This window comes from Zea mays, chromosome 9 (genome assembly GCF_902167145.1).
Source record: "Zea mays cultivar B73 chromosome 9, Zm-B73-REFERENCE-NAM-5.0, whole genome shotgun sequence".
Lineage (NCBI taxonomy): Eukaryota > Viridiplantae > Streptophyta > Magnoliopsida > Poales > Poaceae > Zea > Zea mays.
This window is the reverse complement of record NC_050104.1, coordinates 4370081-4388924: the sequence shown is the minus strand read 5'-3', so window position 1 is coordinate 4388924 and position 18844 is coordinate 4370081. Positions and strand designations below refer to the sequence as shown.

At 42.6% G+C, this 18844-nt stretch overlaps 2 protein-coding genes across 6 annotated transcripts; both read left to right on the top strand.

Moving 5' to 3' along the window:
• Positions 1-3932: 3932 nt before the first annotated feature.
• Positions 3933-6124, top strand: LOC111589228 (uncharacterized). 2 transcript variants are annotated; one of them, XR_002264777.3, is made up of 2 exons: positions 3933-5321; positions 6077-6124. XR_002264777.3 is itself a non-coding variant. In XM_023301075.2 (1 exon), exon 1 carries the CDS (start codon positions 4542-4544, stop codon positions 5229-5231), a length of 690 nt encoding a protein of 229 aa, XP_023156843.1. In that variant the 5' UTR covers positions 3933-4541; the 3' UTR covers positions 5232-5589. The 2 variants fall into 2 exon arrangements, 1 of the variants encoding a protein (XP_023156843.1); XM_023301075.2 differs by lacking the exon at positions 6077-6124 and having other exon boundaries at positions 3933-5589.
• A 5064-nt stretch (positions 6125-11188) lies between these two features.
• On the top strand, positions 11189-16451 carry LOC100384170 (uncharacterized). Of its 4 annotated transcripts, none has more exons than XM_020544429.2 (3): positions 11189-12836; positions 15278-15360; positions 15816-16451. In XM_020544429.2, the coding sequence occupies exon 1, from the start codon at positions 12057-12059 to the stop codon at positions 12744-12746; it is 690 nt and encodes a 229-aa protein (XP_020400018.1). In that variant the 5' UTR covers positions 11189-12056; the 3' UTR covers positions 12747-12836; positions 15278-15360; positions 15816-16451. The 4 variants fall into 4 exon arrangements, with proteins under 4 accessions (XP_020400018.1, XP_008660631.2, XP_020400019.1 ...); XM_008662409.3 differs by having other exon boundaries at positions 15278-15514; XM_020544430.2 differs by lacking the exons at positions 15278-15360; positions 15816-16451 and adding an exon at positions 13594-13641.
• Positions 16452-18844: the final 2393 nt, after the last annotated feature.

Sequence of the window (18844 nt, the reverse complement as noted above, 5' to 3'; positions counted from 1 at the left end):
AGGGCTCCTGGTGACGAGGTGGTCTACTACTCCCTACCACCTGCAAACAATAGCATTGATGATTTTCAGTCTTTCAATGCTAAACTCCATGACCGTTAGTTCTCCTGTCCACAAGCTGACGCCAAGGAACTGAAGGACCAAAGGATCCAAGGTAATCTTAAATCCTTATTTTCTCAACGCTGTACCAATATAATTTTGCCTCTATTAAACGTTAATATATTTGTTAAATGTTAATATATTTATATTTGATTAGTTTGACTATTTGAGATTTAGAATTTGTTAATTGATTGCTAATGTGCTATGAATTGAGATATATAGCAGTTAAGATACAATGACTTCCTACCAGTGCCAATATGTAGCAAAACAAGTACGCAACAAATTGTTCACCATGTCTATGCACACCTCCAATGCCTCCTATAGCAAAAATTGGTATACCAAGCTGAATTTGGAAAGAGTTTGATCTTAATTTATTTAGAGTACATGGTACTAACATGGAAATGCTATAAGATAAATCCAAGATAAACAAGACATGTATAATGATTTTATGAACGATATTTTTGGCACCTTGTGAGCAATGAACATATTGGCCGAAACTATTGATGCGCTATTGCCACCAGATGCGATCTATCATCAAATAGGGGTCAAACAAGGGGAAAATGAAGTTAGATATTTGAGCAGCTATAAAAAGGCATTTGAACACAGAATGATTAGAAATGTACACATGAGTCGTACATATTTTATTACAATAATTCAGGTGTCTTGCACTAAGAGTCTCTATTGCCACTACATCAGCAAGGAGGCAGATTTGTTGAGACACAAATCATGCGAAGTGTCCTTTCTTGTGAAGGAAGGACCAAAGGACCAAGGTTATCCACTAATCTTAAATTCTCACTTCCTGAGCGCTATACCAATAGCCTCTTTTTCTGAATTCTAATATAGGCAAACTAAGAAGAAACCTGGTGCAGATGTCTTTGGGTGTAGCCTGCTTGTTATCCCAGGTGTGTTTTGTGTGTGTTGAGCTCTGATGTGATTGGAATCTTGACTTATGTATAGGCTTGAAGGGGTATTATCAAAACATAAGTTTTAAGATTATACTTGACTTCACAGAGTGTAGGGGTATTATCAAAAATAAGTTTTACCAATGCATCATTGTCAAAAAGAGTGACAGCTGCTGCATTATTTATCACACCGTCTTTCACAAAAGGAGAAACAATTGTTGATGAACTACATGTGGAGTATTTTTTAGGAAAAATGATGTTGTCCGTGTAAGTATTATACTTGCCTTTTTCTATGAAACCATAACAACTAACACTTTATTTTGGTGCTGGAAGTTGGAACAGAAACCAATTCATTTTTTGCACAAGAATAGAAATCCAGTTTGAATATTGTTGGATGTAACAGAGCGAACAGTAGATGTGTGTGGTGCACGGACGTGGCCATGACCCCTTTTAGCATGGTTCCCAAGAGAAAGGTTATGGGTGGACAAGTAGAGGGAAATAAGACCAATCTATTACTTGATTTTCTAGGTCTTCGGGGCTCATAAATAGCTGACATGGTTTTCTCCTCTCTCAAGTATAGATAGATCGACTAATCTCTTTAACCACCGTGTGGGGAGCCCGCTCCCCATCGGATCTCCTTGCCATTGTGGACGCCATGGTTGAATTCACGCCCTCCTTGCCCAGATCCAGCCACGGCTCGCAGGAGCGGTTCCGCCTGACGCTCGCAATGACCGTCACAGGAACTTGTCGCTAGGGATTTCCGTAGAACCGAGTGGAGGTTCCACCACATTTATCGAGATGTATGAATATATACTGAGATATGAGCCGTGCACATCTTCCTATTCTCCGATAGGTTTCTACAATAAGGTTTCTGCAATAAGTCAACATTTAAAATTTGTATTTCATCGTCTGTTCTTATCCATAGGGCAACCTGATAACGTAGCAAAGTTTTAGAATATGCACTCGCATGGTATGGTCCGACCAAACAGGTGGATTTCTTGTGCTACTTGTGCTTGCCTCACAATCTGAACAAGGTCCTGCAGTGTGAGTATCCTACTTCAATCCTGAGCATGATTAGTTGATTCATTAATTTAATTAGTACATGCAATGCACTTAAAGGAGCATTGTTCCTCAAATGTTTTGCCATTATATTCATTTGTTATGGAGAGATTCAAGGTGTCTGGTTGGTAGGTACACACAAGCACAATGACGGTCTTGCATCTTCAAAAATACATTTGCTTGTTTTTATTCTCCTACACAAATCATTGAATTTGGAAAACTGAGGACCCGGTACTATTTTTATTACTATGGACATGAGGAATTTTGGGTGGTCAGATTAAATATATCCAATTGCTATAATTGTGCAGGTTATACTTTATTGCACTACTCGAACAACAGATGGTATTATTGCAAATTCTACAAGAATATAGCATTGAGCCATGTAGTTGTTGTAATATCTCTGAGCAAATTTCACCACTATGTATTCCGCTTTATCTTCAAATATTGTTGCTTCTATGTCCTATTTTCATATTAATTATAGCATGGTTTACCCATCTATTATGCTTGCATTTCACAATTCAACTTAAATTTTATGTTGCAAGCATCCTGTTTTGCTGTTTTTGTTGACACATGTGTGCAAATTGAAAAACACATGTCTTGTGTTGTGCTTCCCTGCATTCTTTAGAACAATGTAATAGATTACTATATCTTTTCTGTAATATTTCTTTATCTGATTTTATAATATTTATATCTTACAACAAACTGGTGCATGAATTTGGTGATTTTCTTTTTAATTTTCATGGCAAAGTACAAGCACATATGTATATTTATGGTATGTATACCTCTTTAACATTTAAAAGACATTAACAAGAGTATAGTCATTGTGTATCTCAATGTACTTTAATCTAACACGTTGACTCCGTAGCAACGCACGAGAGGATGGCTCCTGGCCCTTGTCATGCATTCAAGCGTCCCTCCGATTGCCATTGCCAGTGTAATTGTTTCAAAGTTGATGACAGGGCTCTCCACCCGAATGCAAGCAAACTACAATGATGCTGGAAACGTCGTGGAGCAAACTCTTGGTGCCATTAGGACGGTTTGTCCTACTAGCTAGCAAACACTTATTTTTGTTTTGTCTATTCATTTACTATTGTAACACCCCAGGTGTTTATATTCTGCTCGACAACGAGTACGAATTTGAGCACGTAATATCAGTGGACAAAACGGATTTTAAATTTTAATCATCCTCGTTATCGCGATTTTATATCGCATCCGTTCCGTTTGTCGCGAGTGCGACATCGTTTTTATTTTATCTATCCGGGCTCTTTCGAAATTTTCGTGTTGTTCGAAACAAAGTCGTTCCGAAAAACGGTGCGTCCGATGATTATTTAAAATTTATCGTTCGCGCGAATACAAAATTTGAAAGCTCGACCCACTCGGACGATTTTATCCCAGGCCAATTAAATATAACCTGACGACTAAGTTTCCGGTGTAAAATAAAGTAATCCCCTTTTTGTCATCTGTAACATCACATCTATGGATATTTAATTAAAGAGGACATATCTGGTGCACATGGAGGATTGGTGCACATGGTGCACATATTAAATCACCACCACTCATTTTAAATCTAACGCCTCTAATTGATCATTCAATTTACAAAGAATACCTTCCACCACTACACACCACCACGTTGGAGGGTGTCCTTAGCAAAATATACCAAACAACTAGAGACGTTAGATCTAAAATGAGTGGTGATGATTTAATATGTGCACCATGTGCACCAATCTTCCATGTGCATTAGATATGTTCTCTTAATTAAATTGTCCTCTAGTCGAGTATTTGAGAAGTGAACGGAAATCATCTGAAGTCAACTGAACCAAGTATAGATTAAAATACCGAAGTCGAAATCCATTTAATTCGGTCTGTAGTTTTCTTGCCAGCTTTAAATCTTCGGATATCAATACCTGGTAAAGATTTATCTGACTATAAAATAAATACCACATCAAATATTCGGAACAAAAGCAGATGAGTGATCCGACCTCAAAATATCCGTGAATTTTTTTTGGCTGAAGAAATAATAAAAAAAAGAAATATGAAAATATCTGTTTTTCTATCCTATCCGCGCACCGCTTCCTACCCCTGATATTTTCTACAGTCGCCGTCCCTTGCTCCTTATCTTCACGCGCGTCTTCTTCTTCAGCCAACCGCGCCGCTTCCTGACGCGCGCCCCCTCAGTCCATGGAGCTCCCTGCTCCTCTGCCCCAAGCTTTTTCCTCGCACGAACAGCCCTCCGCTCGGCTTCATCTCCCTCAGGTGCCGTCGGCCGGATCACCCATGGCGAGTTTCCCCAGATCGGCATCCCTGCAGAGTCCATGACCAAGCTCCCCCATGGCGTCTTCCCCATCCATGGCGGTCCCTATGCTCACGCCCTGATGGCCGCCCTCTCTTTGCTCCTGGTGGTCGAGCTCGCCCCTGCCCAAGTTCGGTTGACTCTGTTTCCCTCTCTTTCTGTTGGTGGCTGGCGTCCCATCTCCCCTGTATTGGATGGCCGTCGCTGGCGTTCGTCCCTGCTCTAGCTCTTCCATGGTCGGCGCCTCTTTAGCTCCTCTCTGCCCCTGCTCGGACGGCGCGCCTGCTCCAGTGTCGCGCCCCTGCTCGACCACGCCTGGCCGGTTCTTCCTGCAACTAGCGCCCAGCCGAGCTCCTCCCATCTTCTTCCTCATCTCCATAGCCGCGCGTCGTCAGTTCTCGGCCTTGGAGCTCCCATGGCGCTCGGTCGCTCCTATTTCCTCCCGGTTGCAGCTTGCTCGGTGCCCAGCCCCCAGCTCGGATCCGCTGCGAGCTCACCGGATCGCCTTCCCATGGCCGCGTCTCCTCCCTATTGTCGCGTCTCTGGTTCCCTGCTCGGCGCCTGAGATTCCTCCCATGGCCGGTGTTTGGTCCCTGCGCTCGTCCGGCCGAACTCCCTGGGCATCGCGCTTGCTGTTTCCCCACGCGCGCGAGTTCGCCAGTGTTCGGTCTGCGCGCAGCCTCCCTCCCAACTCGGCCGCCTGCTTCTCTCCGCTGCTCGTCACGCCCAGCTGTAGCTCGTCGGATCTCCCTCACCGGCGCGCGTTCCTCTCTCCGCTTGCCGTGCCCGGCCGAACGTCCCTGTGCAGCCCCAGTTCCTCGCTTCCGTTGTGTTCGATTAAATGTCGGATCAAAAATCCAAGTTGTCGCTCATCCTCGCTGTGAAATCCTCATGCTCACCATTCTCTATTCGATCTCGTCGTCAAGCTGAAGGCCGTCGTCGTTCAGGCAACTACCAAATCGAGTTGTGGTGTGGTGAGCCGATTCGCTATTTTTACTATCGGTTTTATGATCGTAAAATAAGACGCTTTGTATACGAATACGATTAAGTTAGAAATACCAGTAATGCGAGGTGTGCACTTGATAATTATGGCTAGATCCGTTATTATGTCGTTAGGTTGTGTGATGTTATGGGGTCGATGGTAGAAGTGGAATTCTAGCTGTTGGGCGATGACGGGAAGGACGTTGTTTATCGCATGCTTAATGTTTGATGGATAGTCTGAACTGGAAACATCGTCGTTCTCATGAATTTTGTATCGACTAGTAATAGTACACTGGATTCGCTAGTTGTTAATATTAGTTCAAGGCTTGGATTAATTAGTTATATTAGTTGTGTCAGTTCTCTAGACGGTAGTAACCGTGCGTCGTGGTTGTATTAATTGTTTATTAAAATGCTTCATCGTATATAGTGTATTGGTTTATATATATATATACATATGAGATATGTGGGTGATGAGTAGGATAGGTTTAGTGTTCTAATTAATTAACTGATAAGTTGTGTTTAGGCTAATTATGTTAAAAATGTATTGTTTGTGTTTCGTAATGTTTGCGTTAGATTCGTTTAATTTAGAAAAGTGTAATTATTACGCGTAGTCGTATATCGATAACTAGTATTTCCGTATGAACTTGTGCAACGCCTCGCCGCTAGGTGTTCTGCTATCGCGTAGCACTATTTAGGTGTGTGAAATTCTTGTCGATATGCATTCATGTGCATAATGCATTTCATTCAGGTACGTTAATTAATCACGAGATGCGCAAGACGAGCCAAGTCGACCCCAAGCGCGGGCTAATCTGCAAGCTGAAGCTGAAGAATCAACCTGAAGATGGTTAAATCAAGCAAGTGCTCGGTCGAAGGATACTCGTCAAGCGGACGTCACCTAACAACACTAACCTAGTGTTACTCAGGCAAGCCCCGGTGCATTTGCCACCTCCTTGTGTTTTTAAAATCTTTCTCACTTGATTGATGCATTAGGTGATAGGAGTTGATTGCTAAAACAATTCCTGCATTACCTTCCTTGAATTTGATTACCTTCCTTGATCACCGTTTTACAAAAGGTTTTGTTATGCTTAGTGTTGCTCTAGCAAAACAAAATGTTTTGTTTTTACAAAAGATGATGTGGCAAAAGTGGGTGGGATGTTTTCGAAAATAAAACTTGATGGTGGATCCATCATGGCCGTGATGGGTTCAACATCGGAAAAGATGTACCTCTGCCAGGTACCAAACTTTGGGTTGAAATGATTAAGCTGAGACCGGGCGGGTGACTTGCACGAGAAGAGAGTCTCGGTGTAGTGTCTCCGTCTGAGTCGATTAAGGACCGTCTCGATGTAGGCCTGCTGACCGAGGACCCTTTAACTGGTCACATGCCTCGTCATGGGTAAGCCTTGCCTCGGGCAGACTAAGGCCAGAATAAGATAACACGAAATGGGCGTGGAGCGGTGGCGAGAGTAGCGTGTACCCTCCGTAGCAAGAGGCTGGACGGTGGTGTATCTGTGCTCTCGGTTTGCGTGAACCTGATCTGGTCTTAAGAACCCCGGTGGCGGGTTGACATATGCAAGGGTTAAGTGCTACATATGTCGTGTGATTGGAGATCCTCAGCTGAGTATAATCGATTCGGATCGCCGTACCTTCGCGGTTATGAAGACTTGGTCACTGACTTACACGTAGCAATCCAGTGAAGATGAAGGGTTGTTAAGAAATTGGCTAGTGTAGGTCAAGTGCTTGAACTAGGGTAGAACAAACTCTAGATGCAGGTAACTTTACCTAACCTGACAATAAAATTGGATTTTAAGGATCCACTCGTAGTAAGCTTTTCTGCAAAACAGAGTCTTTGATTCTTGATAAACCATACCTTGACTCCCTGATAGCCAGCATGCCCTTGAGAGTCTTTTCCTTAGTCGGGTAAGTCTTGCTGAGTAATTCCGTACTCAGGGTTTTATTCCCTGTTGTTTTTCAGGTCCTAACTTTGTGATGTTGTGATGGTGTTAAGTGCCGGTGGGCTCGACCTTCTTATAAGTCTAAGTAACCCTTCTATACTTCTTATTGAGGATGGTCATTTGAGCTAGCATATATTTCGAACTTATACTTTTGTAATCACTCCGATAAAATAATATAAAACTTTTGTAACTTGTAAAATTTGGTAATAGTATTTCCGCTGCAAAAATATTTGTGTGTGTGATTTGTGTTACTTAATCCCGCGGTTCTGGTTGTAAGTGGTTTATCCGATGTCCTTGGGGCAATCAGACAGATCCTGTTAAGTTATCTGGTGCACATGCATAGCTGTCTGAGGTCTTTGGGACAAAGACAGGTGCATGTGGGCCCAATAACTTGGGAGGTTCTGCCACAGCTGGTATCGGAGCTGGATTAAGTATCTACGGTCACATACGTATTTTTAAAACAAAAGTTTTGGTTTTGAAAAACCTATTTTCAACTAAAAACATTGTTTGGCTTTGAAAAATAGTTTTCAAAAACTATAATGCTAGCGACATCCTCTGTTAAGCCCTAAACTAAGGACCATTAGGTGGCTTATTTGAAAACCACTAACCCACAACCGGGGGTATTGCATACATGTGTATTGTTATTTTTGTGGCCATTCAGTTTTGAATGGATCGACGCCCAAGGTAAGGTGAGTTGTGAGAGCATGACCGAACAACCGTCGGTCTAGGGGAGTGCTTAATTGTAGCGCTTGATTATATACATGTTACACATATGTATATATGAAGGCTGCGATGTGGAGTAATTACTTTTCCGGGAATTCAGTACCCCATGGATGTGTATGGGTATACAGACATGGGAATACTGAGAAGTGTAATGTACTTGTAATGACGCACCTACGCTCAGGTAAGAAGGTGAGTTACCATAATGAGTTGCCCTATGGTTAAAGTGTGGCAACGGCACCTATGCGTGGCTCGGTGCTTAATGATGAGCTGGCCTCCATATAGAAATATATGGAGTATAAACTGTGATAAACTGTCATGTGTGACTTGCATCATTGGGAAATTGGGCTGCAATGGATTTTCTGCAGGTACACTAACCTCGAAAACGTATGTGTAGTTGACGACTAGCAAAATACCGTGAGAATCGTAATTATGCCACCAATATAGAACGTTATTGCCACAGTGTGTTGGCAAAACTCGTGAGGACGTGTAGGACGAGCATGCATCCTGATTGTTGCATCATGTTTGTCACCTATACACCCAAGATGCTTTTCTCATCTTTATTCTAGTAACCATTGATTGTAGATAATATGGTGTAATGCTGAATTATGAACTTCGATGAAATAGGTGTCCTCCATTCTTTAGGTGACCTTTTAGGGTACTTTATATGTGCTCTTGTGCTTTATGTGTCGATAGAAGGTTAGAGACTTGATTGCCTAAACCCAAATCTAGGCCATGTTCTTAGTTGGTGAACCATGACCCAATTTGAATTTTTTGTTATCCCTCCATGACCAAACTCATGCAAATGGGTGTTTGGGTAAATTTCTTTATCCAGCGTAAGATGTGCATGAGCTTAAAGCTAGAATCTTGAGTCTGTGTCCTCGCTATTTAATCTGTGACTTTTAGTTATCATATTTCCATCCTAAACCATATCCTTATTCGATTGGCACAAGCTGATGTCCCTTATCCAGTTTGCCTGTTCTTAAGGATCACCATGTTGCTTTATCAACCTAATCCAGGAAAGGCTTGTCCGACCATTTTCTTAAAGTTTGATGCCTTTGGTTTCCTTATGTCTCTCGAAGGCATACCAATTTAATCTTATGATTGTTTTCCCCTGTATCTAATCAGATACTAATTCTTGACCTTGTAATCTCTGTGATGGCCATAGAAATATGCTTGGGCTGAAATAACAGTCTTCCATCGTACTCCTTTCATCAAGTTTAGGTTATGGCCATGTCTTGTTCCTTTCATCGGGCCATGATCTATTTGGTCTCTACTTGTAACCATTTTTACAGGTGGAGTATTTCTTTGTATATTGTCACCCCCGTTTAATCCATTGGTGTCGTGTGAGATTTCTTATTGGTTACGTCTGGTAATGGTGTTATGACTAAAACCGATGGCATCGCGCTGAAACCGAGGGCCTCCTGTGGGTGATCAGCACATGGTTACGCTACTTGGCACGCGCTGGTATTACCGTTAGTAGTCATAATCCATTATGAGACTATATCGATATGTTATCTCTTGCACAAATTGTTCTTACCACGTGAGATTCTTTATTGGTGCCAGTTCGGTGATGGTGTCACGATTAATGACTTATGGTGCCGCTGCGAAACTGAGAGCCCCTTGTGAATGTACACGCAAGGTTATGCTGCTTGGCGCATGCTGGTATCAAGGTCCCTAGTCATGATCCATTGTGGAACTACACTGATGTGTTATCTTTCGTGGACCTTCCCTTGAAACAAATTCTATGTTGTTTGTGAAGTGATCAAGCAACATATATCATCTTTATTGGATCCAAAAAGGGCATACCACTTTCGTGTGTGGTCTCTTTTCTTTGATCTTGATAGTGATTACTTATACAAGTTCCCTTTACATCCTTTGTGTAAAGGTGAAACCTTGGAGCTTTTTAGTGTTGGAAGACAGCTGATTAGCTCTAAAATGGAGATTGATTTTCCCTACAGCTGAAATGCAGGAGTTTGTCCAGTTGTTCTCTTACTTAATCCATGTATTCCCTAACCAAGTGGATGGTTCATCTCGCATGCAAAAACGGATGAACAACATGACCAAATGGATTTCTACCCAAATGCATGGTCAACTGTTAACAAGAGTGAACTCTCGACCGTTGGCTTACAGATGGTATTGAGAGGACTTGCTCAATGTCAAAAGTAGTTCAACAAGTTGGTTTTACTAACTTGTGACTGCATTGTGAACAAAGGTTGAGTTTAGAGATCGTTTTATCGAGTTGTCTAAACTCACTTTGGTTCAACCCATCTTGAGAAAGTACTTACAAAAACCAAGTTAAGTCGACCAGAAACCACCTAATTATCGCTCTAGTCGTGTCTCGAACGCCTCACGTGTGCTTTTCCAGCGTGTGTGATAAAGTCGAGCCGTGACTAGTGCTTGATAAAATAGAATAGACATGAAGTCTGCATTTATAGATGCCTTCACTAGTGATTTTCGAGTCTTTATCATTTTCTTGGGCTCGAATTCTCTGGCTAGCACGAGGTAACTTTGATGTTGTTTGACATTCACACCCGTTCCCCGTGCTATGAATTTCCTGTAACCACTTGTTGGTAAACCTCTTTCTGTGTGTTTTACCCAAGAGGTTGCATCTGATTCTGTTTGGGTAAAATCGTGTATTTACTGCTCGTTCAACAGACTCAGATAGTACAGTGTCATCAGAAAAAACAAACTGCACCCATGGAACCTTATGTGTTCTGCTGGCAGATATCGCCTCTACTAATGGACATTTTTAAATTAGCCTAGGGCGATACATGATATGTTCACTGGAGAAATCATATTCTGAGACACTCGCCTTCGCTCCAGACTGTCTTAGGGTTATCGCTGATATGGATGGTTTACATGCTTCTCTACCCTTAGAAGTCTTTCGCTCCGAATCTCGGGACGAGATTCTATTAAGGGGGGAGGGCTGTAACACCCCAGGTGTTTATATTCTGCTCGACAACGAGTACGAATTTGAGCACGTAATATCAGTGGACAAAACGGATTTTAAATTTTAATCATCCTCGTTATCGCGATTTTATATCGCATCCGTTCCGTTTGTCGCGAGTGCGACATCGTTTTTATTTTATCTATCCGGGCTCTTTCGAAATTTTCGTGTTGTTCGAAACAAAGTCGTTCCGAAAAACGGTGCGTCCGATGATTATTTAAAATTTATCGTTCGCGCGAATACAAAATTTGAAAGCTCGACCCACTCGGACGATTTTATCCCAGGCCAATTAAATATAACCTGACGACTAAGTTTCCGGTGTAAAATAAAGTAATCCCCTTTTTGTCATCTGTAACATCACATCTATGGATATTTAATTAAATTGTCCTCTAGTCGAGTATTTGAGAAGTGAACGGAAATCATCTGAAGTCAACTGAACCAAGTATAGATTAAAATACCGAAGTCGAAATCCATTTAATTCGGTCTGTAGGTTTCTTGCCAGCTTTAAATCTTCGGATATCAATACCTGGTAAAGATTTATCTGACTATAAAATAAATACCACATCAAATATTCGGAACAAAAGCAGATGAGTGATCCGACCTCAAAATATCCGTGAATTTTTTTTGGCTGAAGAAATAATAAAAAAAAGAAATATGAAAATATCTGTTTTTCTATCCTATCCGCGCACCGCTTCCTACCCCTGATATTTTCTACAGTCGCCGTCCCTTGCTCCTTATCTTCACGCGCGTCTTCTTCTTCAGCCAACCGCGCCGCTTCCTGACGCGCGCCCCCTCAGTCCATGGAGCTCCCTGCTCCTCTGCCCCAAGCTTTTTCCTCGCACGAACAGCCCTCCGCTCGGCTTCATCTCCCTCAGGTGCCGTCGGCCGGATCTCCCATGGCGAGTTTCCCCAGATCGGCATCCCTGCAGAGTCCATGACCAAGCTCCCCCATGGCGTCTTCCCCATCCATGGCGGTCCCTATGCTCACGCCCTGATGGCCGCCCTCTCTTTGCTCCTGGTGGTCGAGCTCGCCCCTGCCCAAGTTCGGTTGACTCTGTTTCCCTCTCTTTCTGTTGGTGGCTGGCGTCCCATCTCCCCTGTATTGGATGGCCGTCGCTGGCGTTCGTCCCTGCTCTAGCTCTTCCATGGTCGGCGCCTCTTTAGCTCCTCTCTGCCCCTGCTCGGACGGCGCGCCTGCTCCAGTGTCGCGCCCCTGCTCGACCACGCCTGGCCGGTTCTTCCTGCAACTAGCGCCCAGCCGAGCTCCTCCCATCTTCTTCCTCATCTCCATAGCCGCGCATCGTCAGTTCTCGGCCTTGGAGCTCCCATGGCGCTCGGTCGCTCCTATTTCCTCCCGGTTGCAGCTTGCTCGGTGCCCAGCCCCCAGCTCGGATCCGCTGCGAGCTCACCGGATCGCCTTCCCATGGCCGCGTCTCCTCCCTATTGTCGCGTCTCTGGTTCCCTGCTCGGCGCCTGAGATTCCTCCCATGGCCGGTGTTTGGTCCCTGCGCTCGTCCGGCCGAACTCCCTGGGCATCGCGCTTGCTGTTTCCCCACGCGCGCGAGTTCGCCAGTGTTCGGTCTGCGCGCAGCCTCCCTCCCAACTCGGCCGCCTGCTTCTCTCCGCTGCTCGTCACGCCCAGCTGTAGCTCGTCGGATCTCCCTCACCGGCGCGCGTTCCTCTCTCCGCTTGCCGTGCCCGGCCGAACGTCCCTGTGCAGCCCCAGTTCCTCGCTTCCGTTGTGTTCGATTAAATGTCGGATCAAAAATCCAAGTTGTCGCTCATCCTCGCTGTGAAATCCTCATGCTCACCATTCTCTATTCGATCTCGTCGTCAAGCTGAAGGCCGTCGTCGTTCAGGCAACTACCAAATCGAGTTGTGGTGTGGTGAGCCGATTCGCTATTTTTACTATCGGTTTTATGATCGTAAAATAAGACGCTTTGTATACGAATACGATTAAGTTAGAAATACCAGTAATGCGAGGTGTGCACTTGGTAATTATGGCTAGATCCGTTATTATGTCGTTAGGTTGTGTGATGTTATGGGGTCGATGGTAGAAGTGGAATTCTAGCTGTTGGGCGATGACGGGAAGGACGTTGTTTATCGCATGCTTAATGTTTGATGGATAGTCTGAACTGGAAACATCGTCGTTCTCATGAATTTTGTATCGACTAGTAATAGTACACTGGATTCGCTAGTTGTTAATATTAGTTCAAGGCTTGGATTAATTAGTTATATTAGTTGTGTCAGTTCTCTAGACGGTAGTAACCGTGCGTCGTGGTTGTATTAATTGTTTATTAAAATGCTTCATCGTATATAGTGTATTGGTTTATATATATATATATACATATGAGATATGTGGGTGATGAGTAGGATAGGTTTAGTGTTCTAATTAATTAACTGATAAGTTGTGTTTAGGCTAATTATGTTAAAAATGTATTGTTTGTGTTTCGTAATGTTTGCGTTAGATTCGTTTAATTTAGAAAAGTGTAATTATTACGCGTAGTCGTATATCGATAACTAGTATTTCCGTATGAACTTGTGCAACGCCTCGCCGCTAGGTGTTCTGCTATCGCGTAGCACTATTTAGGTGTGTGAAATTCTTGTCGATATGCATTCATGTGCATAATGCATTTCATTCAGGTACGTTAATTAATCACGAGATGCGCAAGACGAGCCAAGTCGACCCCAAGCGCGGGCTAATCTGCAAGCTGAAGCTGAAGAATCAACCTGAAGATGGTTAAATCAAGCAAGTGCTCGGTCGAAGGATACTCGTCAAGCGGACGTCACCTAACAACACTAACCTAGTGTTACTCAGGCAAGCCCCGGTGCATTTGCCACCTCCTTGTGTTTTTAAAATCTTTCTCACTTGATTGATGCATTAGGTGATAGGAGTTGATTGCTAAAACAATTCCTGCATTACCTTCCTTGAATTTGATTACCTTCCTTGATCACCGTTTTACAAAAGGTTTTGTTATGCTTAGTGTTGCTCTAGCAAAACAAAATGTTTTGTTTTTACAAAAGATGATGTGGCAAAAGTGGGTGGGATGTTTTCGAAAATAAAACTTGATGGTGGATCCATCATGGCCGTGATGGGTTCAATATCGGAAAAGATGTACCTCTGCCAGGTACCAAACTTTGGGTTGAAATGATTAAGCTGAGACCGGGCGGGTGACTTGCACGAGAAGAGAGTCTCGGTGTAGTGTCTCCGTCTGAGTCGATTAAGGACCGTCTCGATGTAGGCCTGCTGACCGAGGACCCTTTAACTGGTCACATGCCTCGTCATGGGTAAGCCTTGCCTCGGGCAGACTAAGGCCAGAATAAGATAACACGAAATGGGCGTGGAGCGGTGGCGAGAGTAGCGTGTACCCTCCGTAGCAAGAGGCTGGACGGTGGTGTATCTGTGCTCTCGGTTTGCGTGAACCTGATCTGGTCTTAAGAACCCCGGTGGCGGGTTGACATATGCAAGGGTTAAGTGCTACATATGTCGTGTGATTGGAGATCCTCAGCTGAGTATAATCGATTCGGATCGCCGTACCTTCGCGGTTATGAAGACTTGGTCACTGACTTACACGTAGCAATCCAGTGAAGATGAAGGGTTGTTAAGAAATTGGCTAGTGTAGGTCAAGTGCTTGAACTAGGGTAGAACAAACTCTAGATGCAGGTAACTTTACCTAACCTGACAATAAAATTGGATTTTAAGGATCCACTCGTAGTAAGCTTTTCTGCAAAACAGAGTCTTTGATTCTTGATAAACCATACCTTGACTCCCTGATAGCCAGCATGCCCTTGAGAGTCTTTTCCTTAGTCGGGTAAGTCTTGCTGAGTAATTCCGTACTCAGGGTTTTATTCCCTGTTGTTTTTCAGGTCCTAACTTTGTGATGTTGTGATGGTGTTAAGTGCCGGTGGGCTCGACCTTCTTATAAGTCTAAGTAACCCTTCTATACTTCTTATTGAGGATGGTCATTTGAGCTAGCATATATTTCGAACTTATACTTTTGTAATCACTCCGATAAAATAATATAAAACTTTTGTAACTTGTAAAATTTGGTAATAGTATTTCCGCTGCAAAAATATTTGTGTGTGTGATTTGTGTTACTTAATCCCGCGGTTCTGGTTGTAAGTGGTTTATCCGATATCCTTGGGGCAATCGGACAGATCCTGTTAAGTTATCTGGTGCACATGCATAGCTGTCTGAGGTCTTTGGGACAAAGACAGGTGCATGTGGGCCCAATAACTTGGGAGGTTCTGCCACAACTATCATCACCAGTAACTTCCTGATATATATCCTGCTTACCTGGTTTATCTGTCCATGTTTATCTTGAAGGTTGTTTCATTCAATGGCGAGAATCATGCTATAAAAATATAACATGTTCATAAGAAAGGCGTACCGGTCTTCTCTGCAAGAAGGTGCTGTAAATCCCCTTGGACTCGGTTTTGTGATGGCAACCTTATTTTCAAGTTATGGCTTAGCTGTTTGGTATGGATCTAAGCTGATAGTCGAGCGAGGTTACAATGGTAGCATGGTCATTTCTGTTATCATGTCTGTCATGATCGGAGTAATGTAAGTTTTCTATTATCATTTAAAATTTTCTTAAATGAACAATGACAATAAGCGAGCAATATATGTTTCTGTGTGGACGAGCCTCGACTCTGTCACATGACAGTGACTGTATCTATCTTCTGCCTATTCAAATGTAAAGTGTACTATTTACGCTTCCAAGGAAAACATCTGCTTAACTTCTAATACCAAATACCTAATAAGGATTAAATCATGCATCTTTCAGACAAAACATTATGTATCTATTCTTTCAGACCATCGGTTATATCTACTTATTTCGGTTATAAATACTTCTTTTCTGTAGGTCCTTAGGCCAGGCAACACGATCAGTGACAGCTTTCGCAGAAGGCCAAGGAGCAGCACATAGAATGTTCAAGATAATTGAACGCAAGCCAGATATTGACATAGATGATAACACAGGTATCATATTGGAGGATGTCAAAGGTGATGTTCAACTGAAGGACGTGTACTTCAGCTATCCCACGAGGTCTGAATTCTCGTTGCAAGTACCAAGTGGAACAACAATGGCCCTGGTTGGTGACAACGGCAGTGGGAAATCGACCGTGATCAGTTTGGTGGAAAGGTTCTATGACCCACATGCTGGAGAAGTCTTGATTGACGGGGTCAACATTAGAAGAATGAAGCTTGGATGGATGAGAGGAAAATTTGGTCTTGTCAACCAAGAACCAGTGCTATTCTCAACTACAATCAGGGAAAACATTGCATATGAAATAGAAAAGCCAACACTTGAAGATATCAAGAGAGCGATATAGCTCGCTAATGATGCTATATTCATCGAGAAGTTACCAAATGTACAACTCAATCTCTACTTTTCTAATACTTGACTGGAAAGCCTTGTCTTTTTGTATGCATGATCTGTTGTCATTGTTGTCATGGATTTTAGCTGTTTCTAGCTTGCTCAACGAGTGATTTCTGCTCTTGCCTTGTTATTAGGAAAAATAACCAGCTTTCTAAGTGTGGTGTGCAAGAGCAATAATGCTTGTTGATCCGAAGAAGCTGATTGAAGCTAACCCCTTGTTGCGTGACAAGCTACAATTTCCCAGCCCGAAGAATTCTAGGTGGGTTTGGATTGTGGAAATGAACTGCTATAAGGATATTGACATGAAACAAATAGCAATTGACTGATGCAAGATATTGACGGACTCTCAATTGTGTATTTAGGTATTAAAAAGTAGTTATCTCAAATATCTGTGAACTCAAGTGAATGTCCAGTTTGATAGCTATTACTGATTCTTTTGATGTGTTGTTTGTTGATTCTTTTGATGTGTTGTTTGTTTGATGTGTTGTTTGTTGATTCTTTTGATGTGTTGTTTGTTTGATAGCTAGATTAAAATAACAAAATTTATGTATGGCTAGGTTCACAAATGGATTACGAAATCTTTTCTCATAACATTATAATACACATTTGTACATAAGTTATTGTGGTATTATATGTTTCCGTTGCAACGCACGGGCACTCACCTAGTAATGGATTAAGGTTTGAGGCCCCCAATACCCTAAGACGGCCACATTTAGAACACTCATAATTGATATCCTTTGACCTCTCGTGCCACAGGACGCTAACGATGGATTTAATTGTTTGAGCCCTTCATTTCTCGGGACACTCAGTGTTTGGATGGATGGACGGGGAAGGATGAAGAGGGATGGGATGGGATGGGATCATTCTAACTTGACCCGTGTTTGGTTTGGAGGTCCAAAGTTAGAGTCAAGGAATATTCTTCAAAAATGGTGGATGAGGCTATCCCTCAAAAAACAAGGGACGGGGGTCAGCTCAGGGTTGATCCCGTCCCATTCCTCGTTGACACTGAACCAAACACTATCACTCATGACCCTCTACTGTCCCCTGGGTCCCTATGGTCTCTAACATCGCTTAAAATGAATGACTTGACCCAAGTCCCTTGGGACCGAGTCCCCTGTGGGGACAAATGACTTAATATAGCTAAGTGTAATTCTGTGGGGCAGTGTTTCCTTTTCCATTGGTAGCTGGTGCTTCCACCTTCTCTTCTTTGTCACTGTTATTCATTATTTGAGGATGATATGATAGGTCCCGAGTAGTCTTACCACCCCTCATGGTTATCACACTAACATTTTATGAAGGCGAGATCTGAAGTTGACCGGGGATTTTCTTTTTTGAAAAGATGGGATTGGTGCAACTAGTTGCACAAGTTGAGTTTCTAGCATTTTATTAAAATAATTTTTGTGGCCACTTTGATGAAAATCTTAAAACAAAGCTCACATCGAACATTACTTTTAACTTGCTTTGCATCACTATTTTTTAGAATAAGACTATGGTTCCATAATTAAGGCTATGAAGACGTAAAATTACCCTCGTGGATTCCACAACCGTTTCCATCAAATAATATTTTATTATATTCTAGAAAACTTGATAAAACAATGGTGGAAAACTATTTGGATGAAGGGTTGTGCTATGTTTCATCTAGAAAATTACATCTTTGTACCTCATCCATAGAAAAGGTGCTACTAACATCTCAGTTTAAAATTTGAAACTTGAGTAATATAATCACAATGTGACCTATCACTACCGGAATCCGGGCCTTTGCCGAGTGCCAGAAGCTTTGCCGAGTGCTTTTTGTAGGGCACTCGGCAAAGTCCTGCTCTCGGTAACGAGCTCGTTTACCGAGTGCAGGACACTCGGCACATAAATACACTCGGCAAAGAATCCTCTTTGCCGAGTGCCAACCTGCTGACACTCGGCGAAGACCTCTTTACCGAGTGCCTTTTTTAAGCACTCGGCAAAGCATATTTTTATTTTTAAATTTTGGCAACCAAACTTTTTGTGGTATGTTCCTACACTATGTAGACCTACATGTACCATTTTGGGACAATTATAAAAGTGTTTTCTATAGCTAGTACATTTAGTTCATTTATTTGAATTTCTTCGGAAAATTCGTATTTGAACTGCAAGTGGCTCGAAACATGGAAAACCATGCATGCAAAAATGATATCTATGTTAGGTAACACAAGTTACGACCGATTTCAAGAACAGACCGGAACCTTCGAGCATCATGCTCACTAAAAATGACCGTGAATTTGCCATCCAGTTGTTTAAAAATTGTATAAAACACAAACAAAGTCAGAAAATCGTGAAACTTGTCCACGTGTCATGATATCATATATAGAGCTAGCCTGTGATAAAAATTTGAGAAAGTTTCGAGAAAGCTGTGACGCACTATGTATTGAAACCTAAGAGATCCACACATGAAATTATAGAGTTTCAATGCGGCATCCAACAACCCTCATGGTTCACCCAGCCCAACACAGCACCAGTCCAACCGCCCACCTCAATGAGAG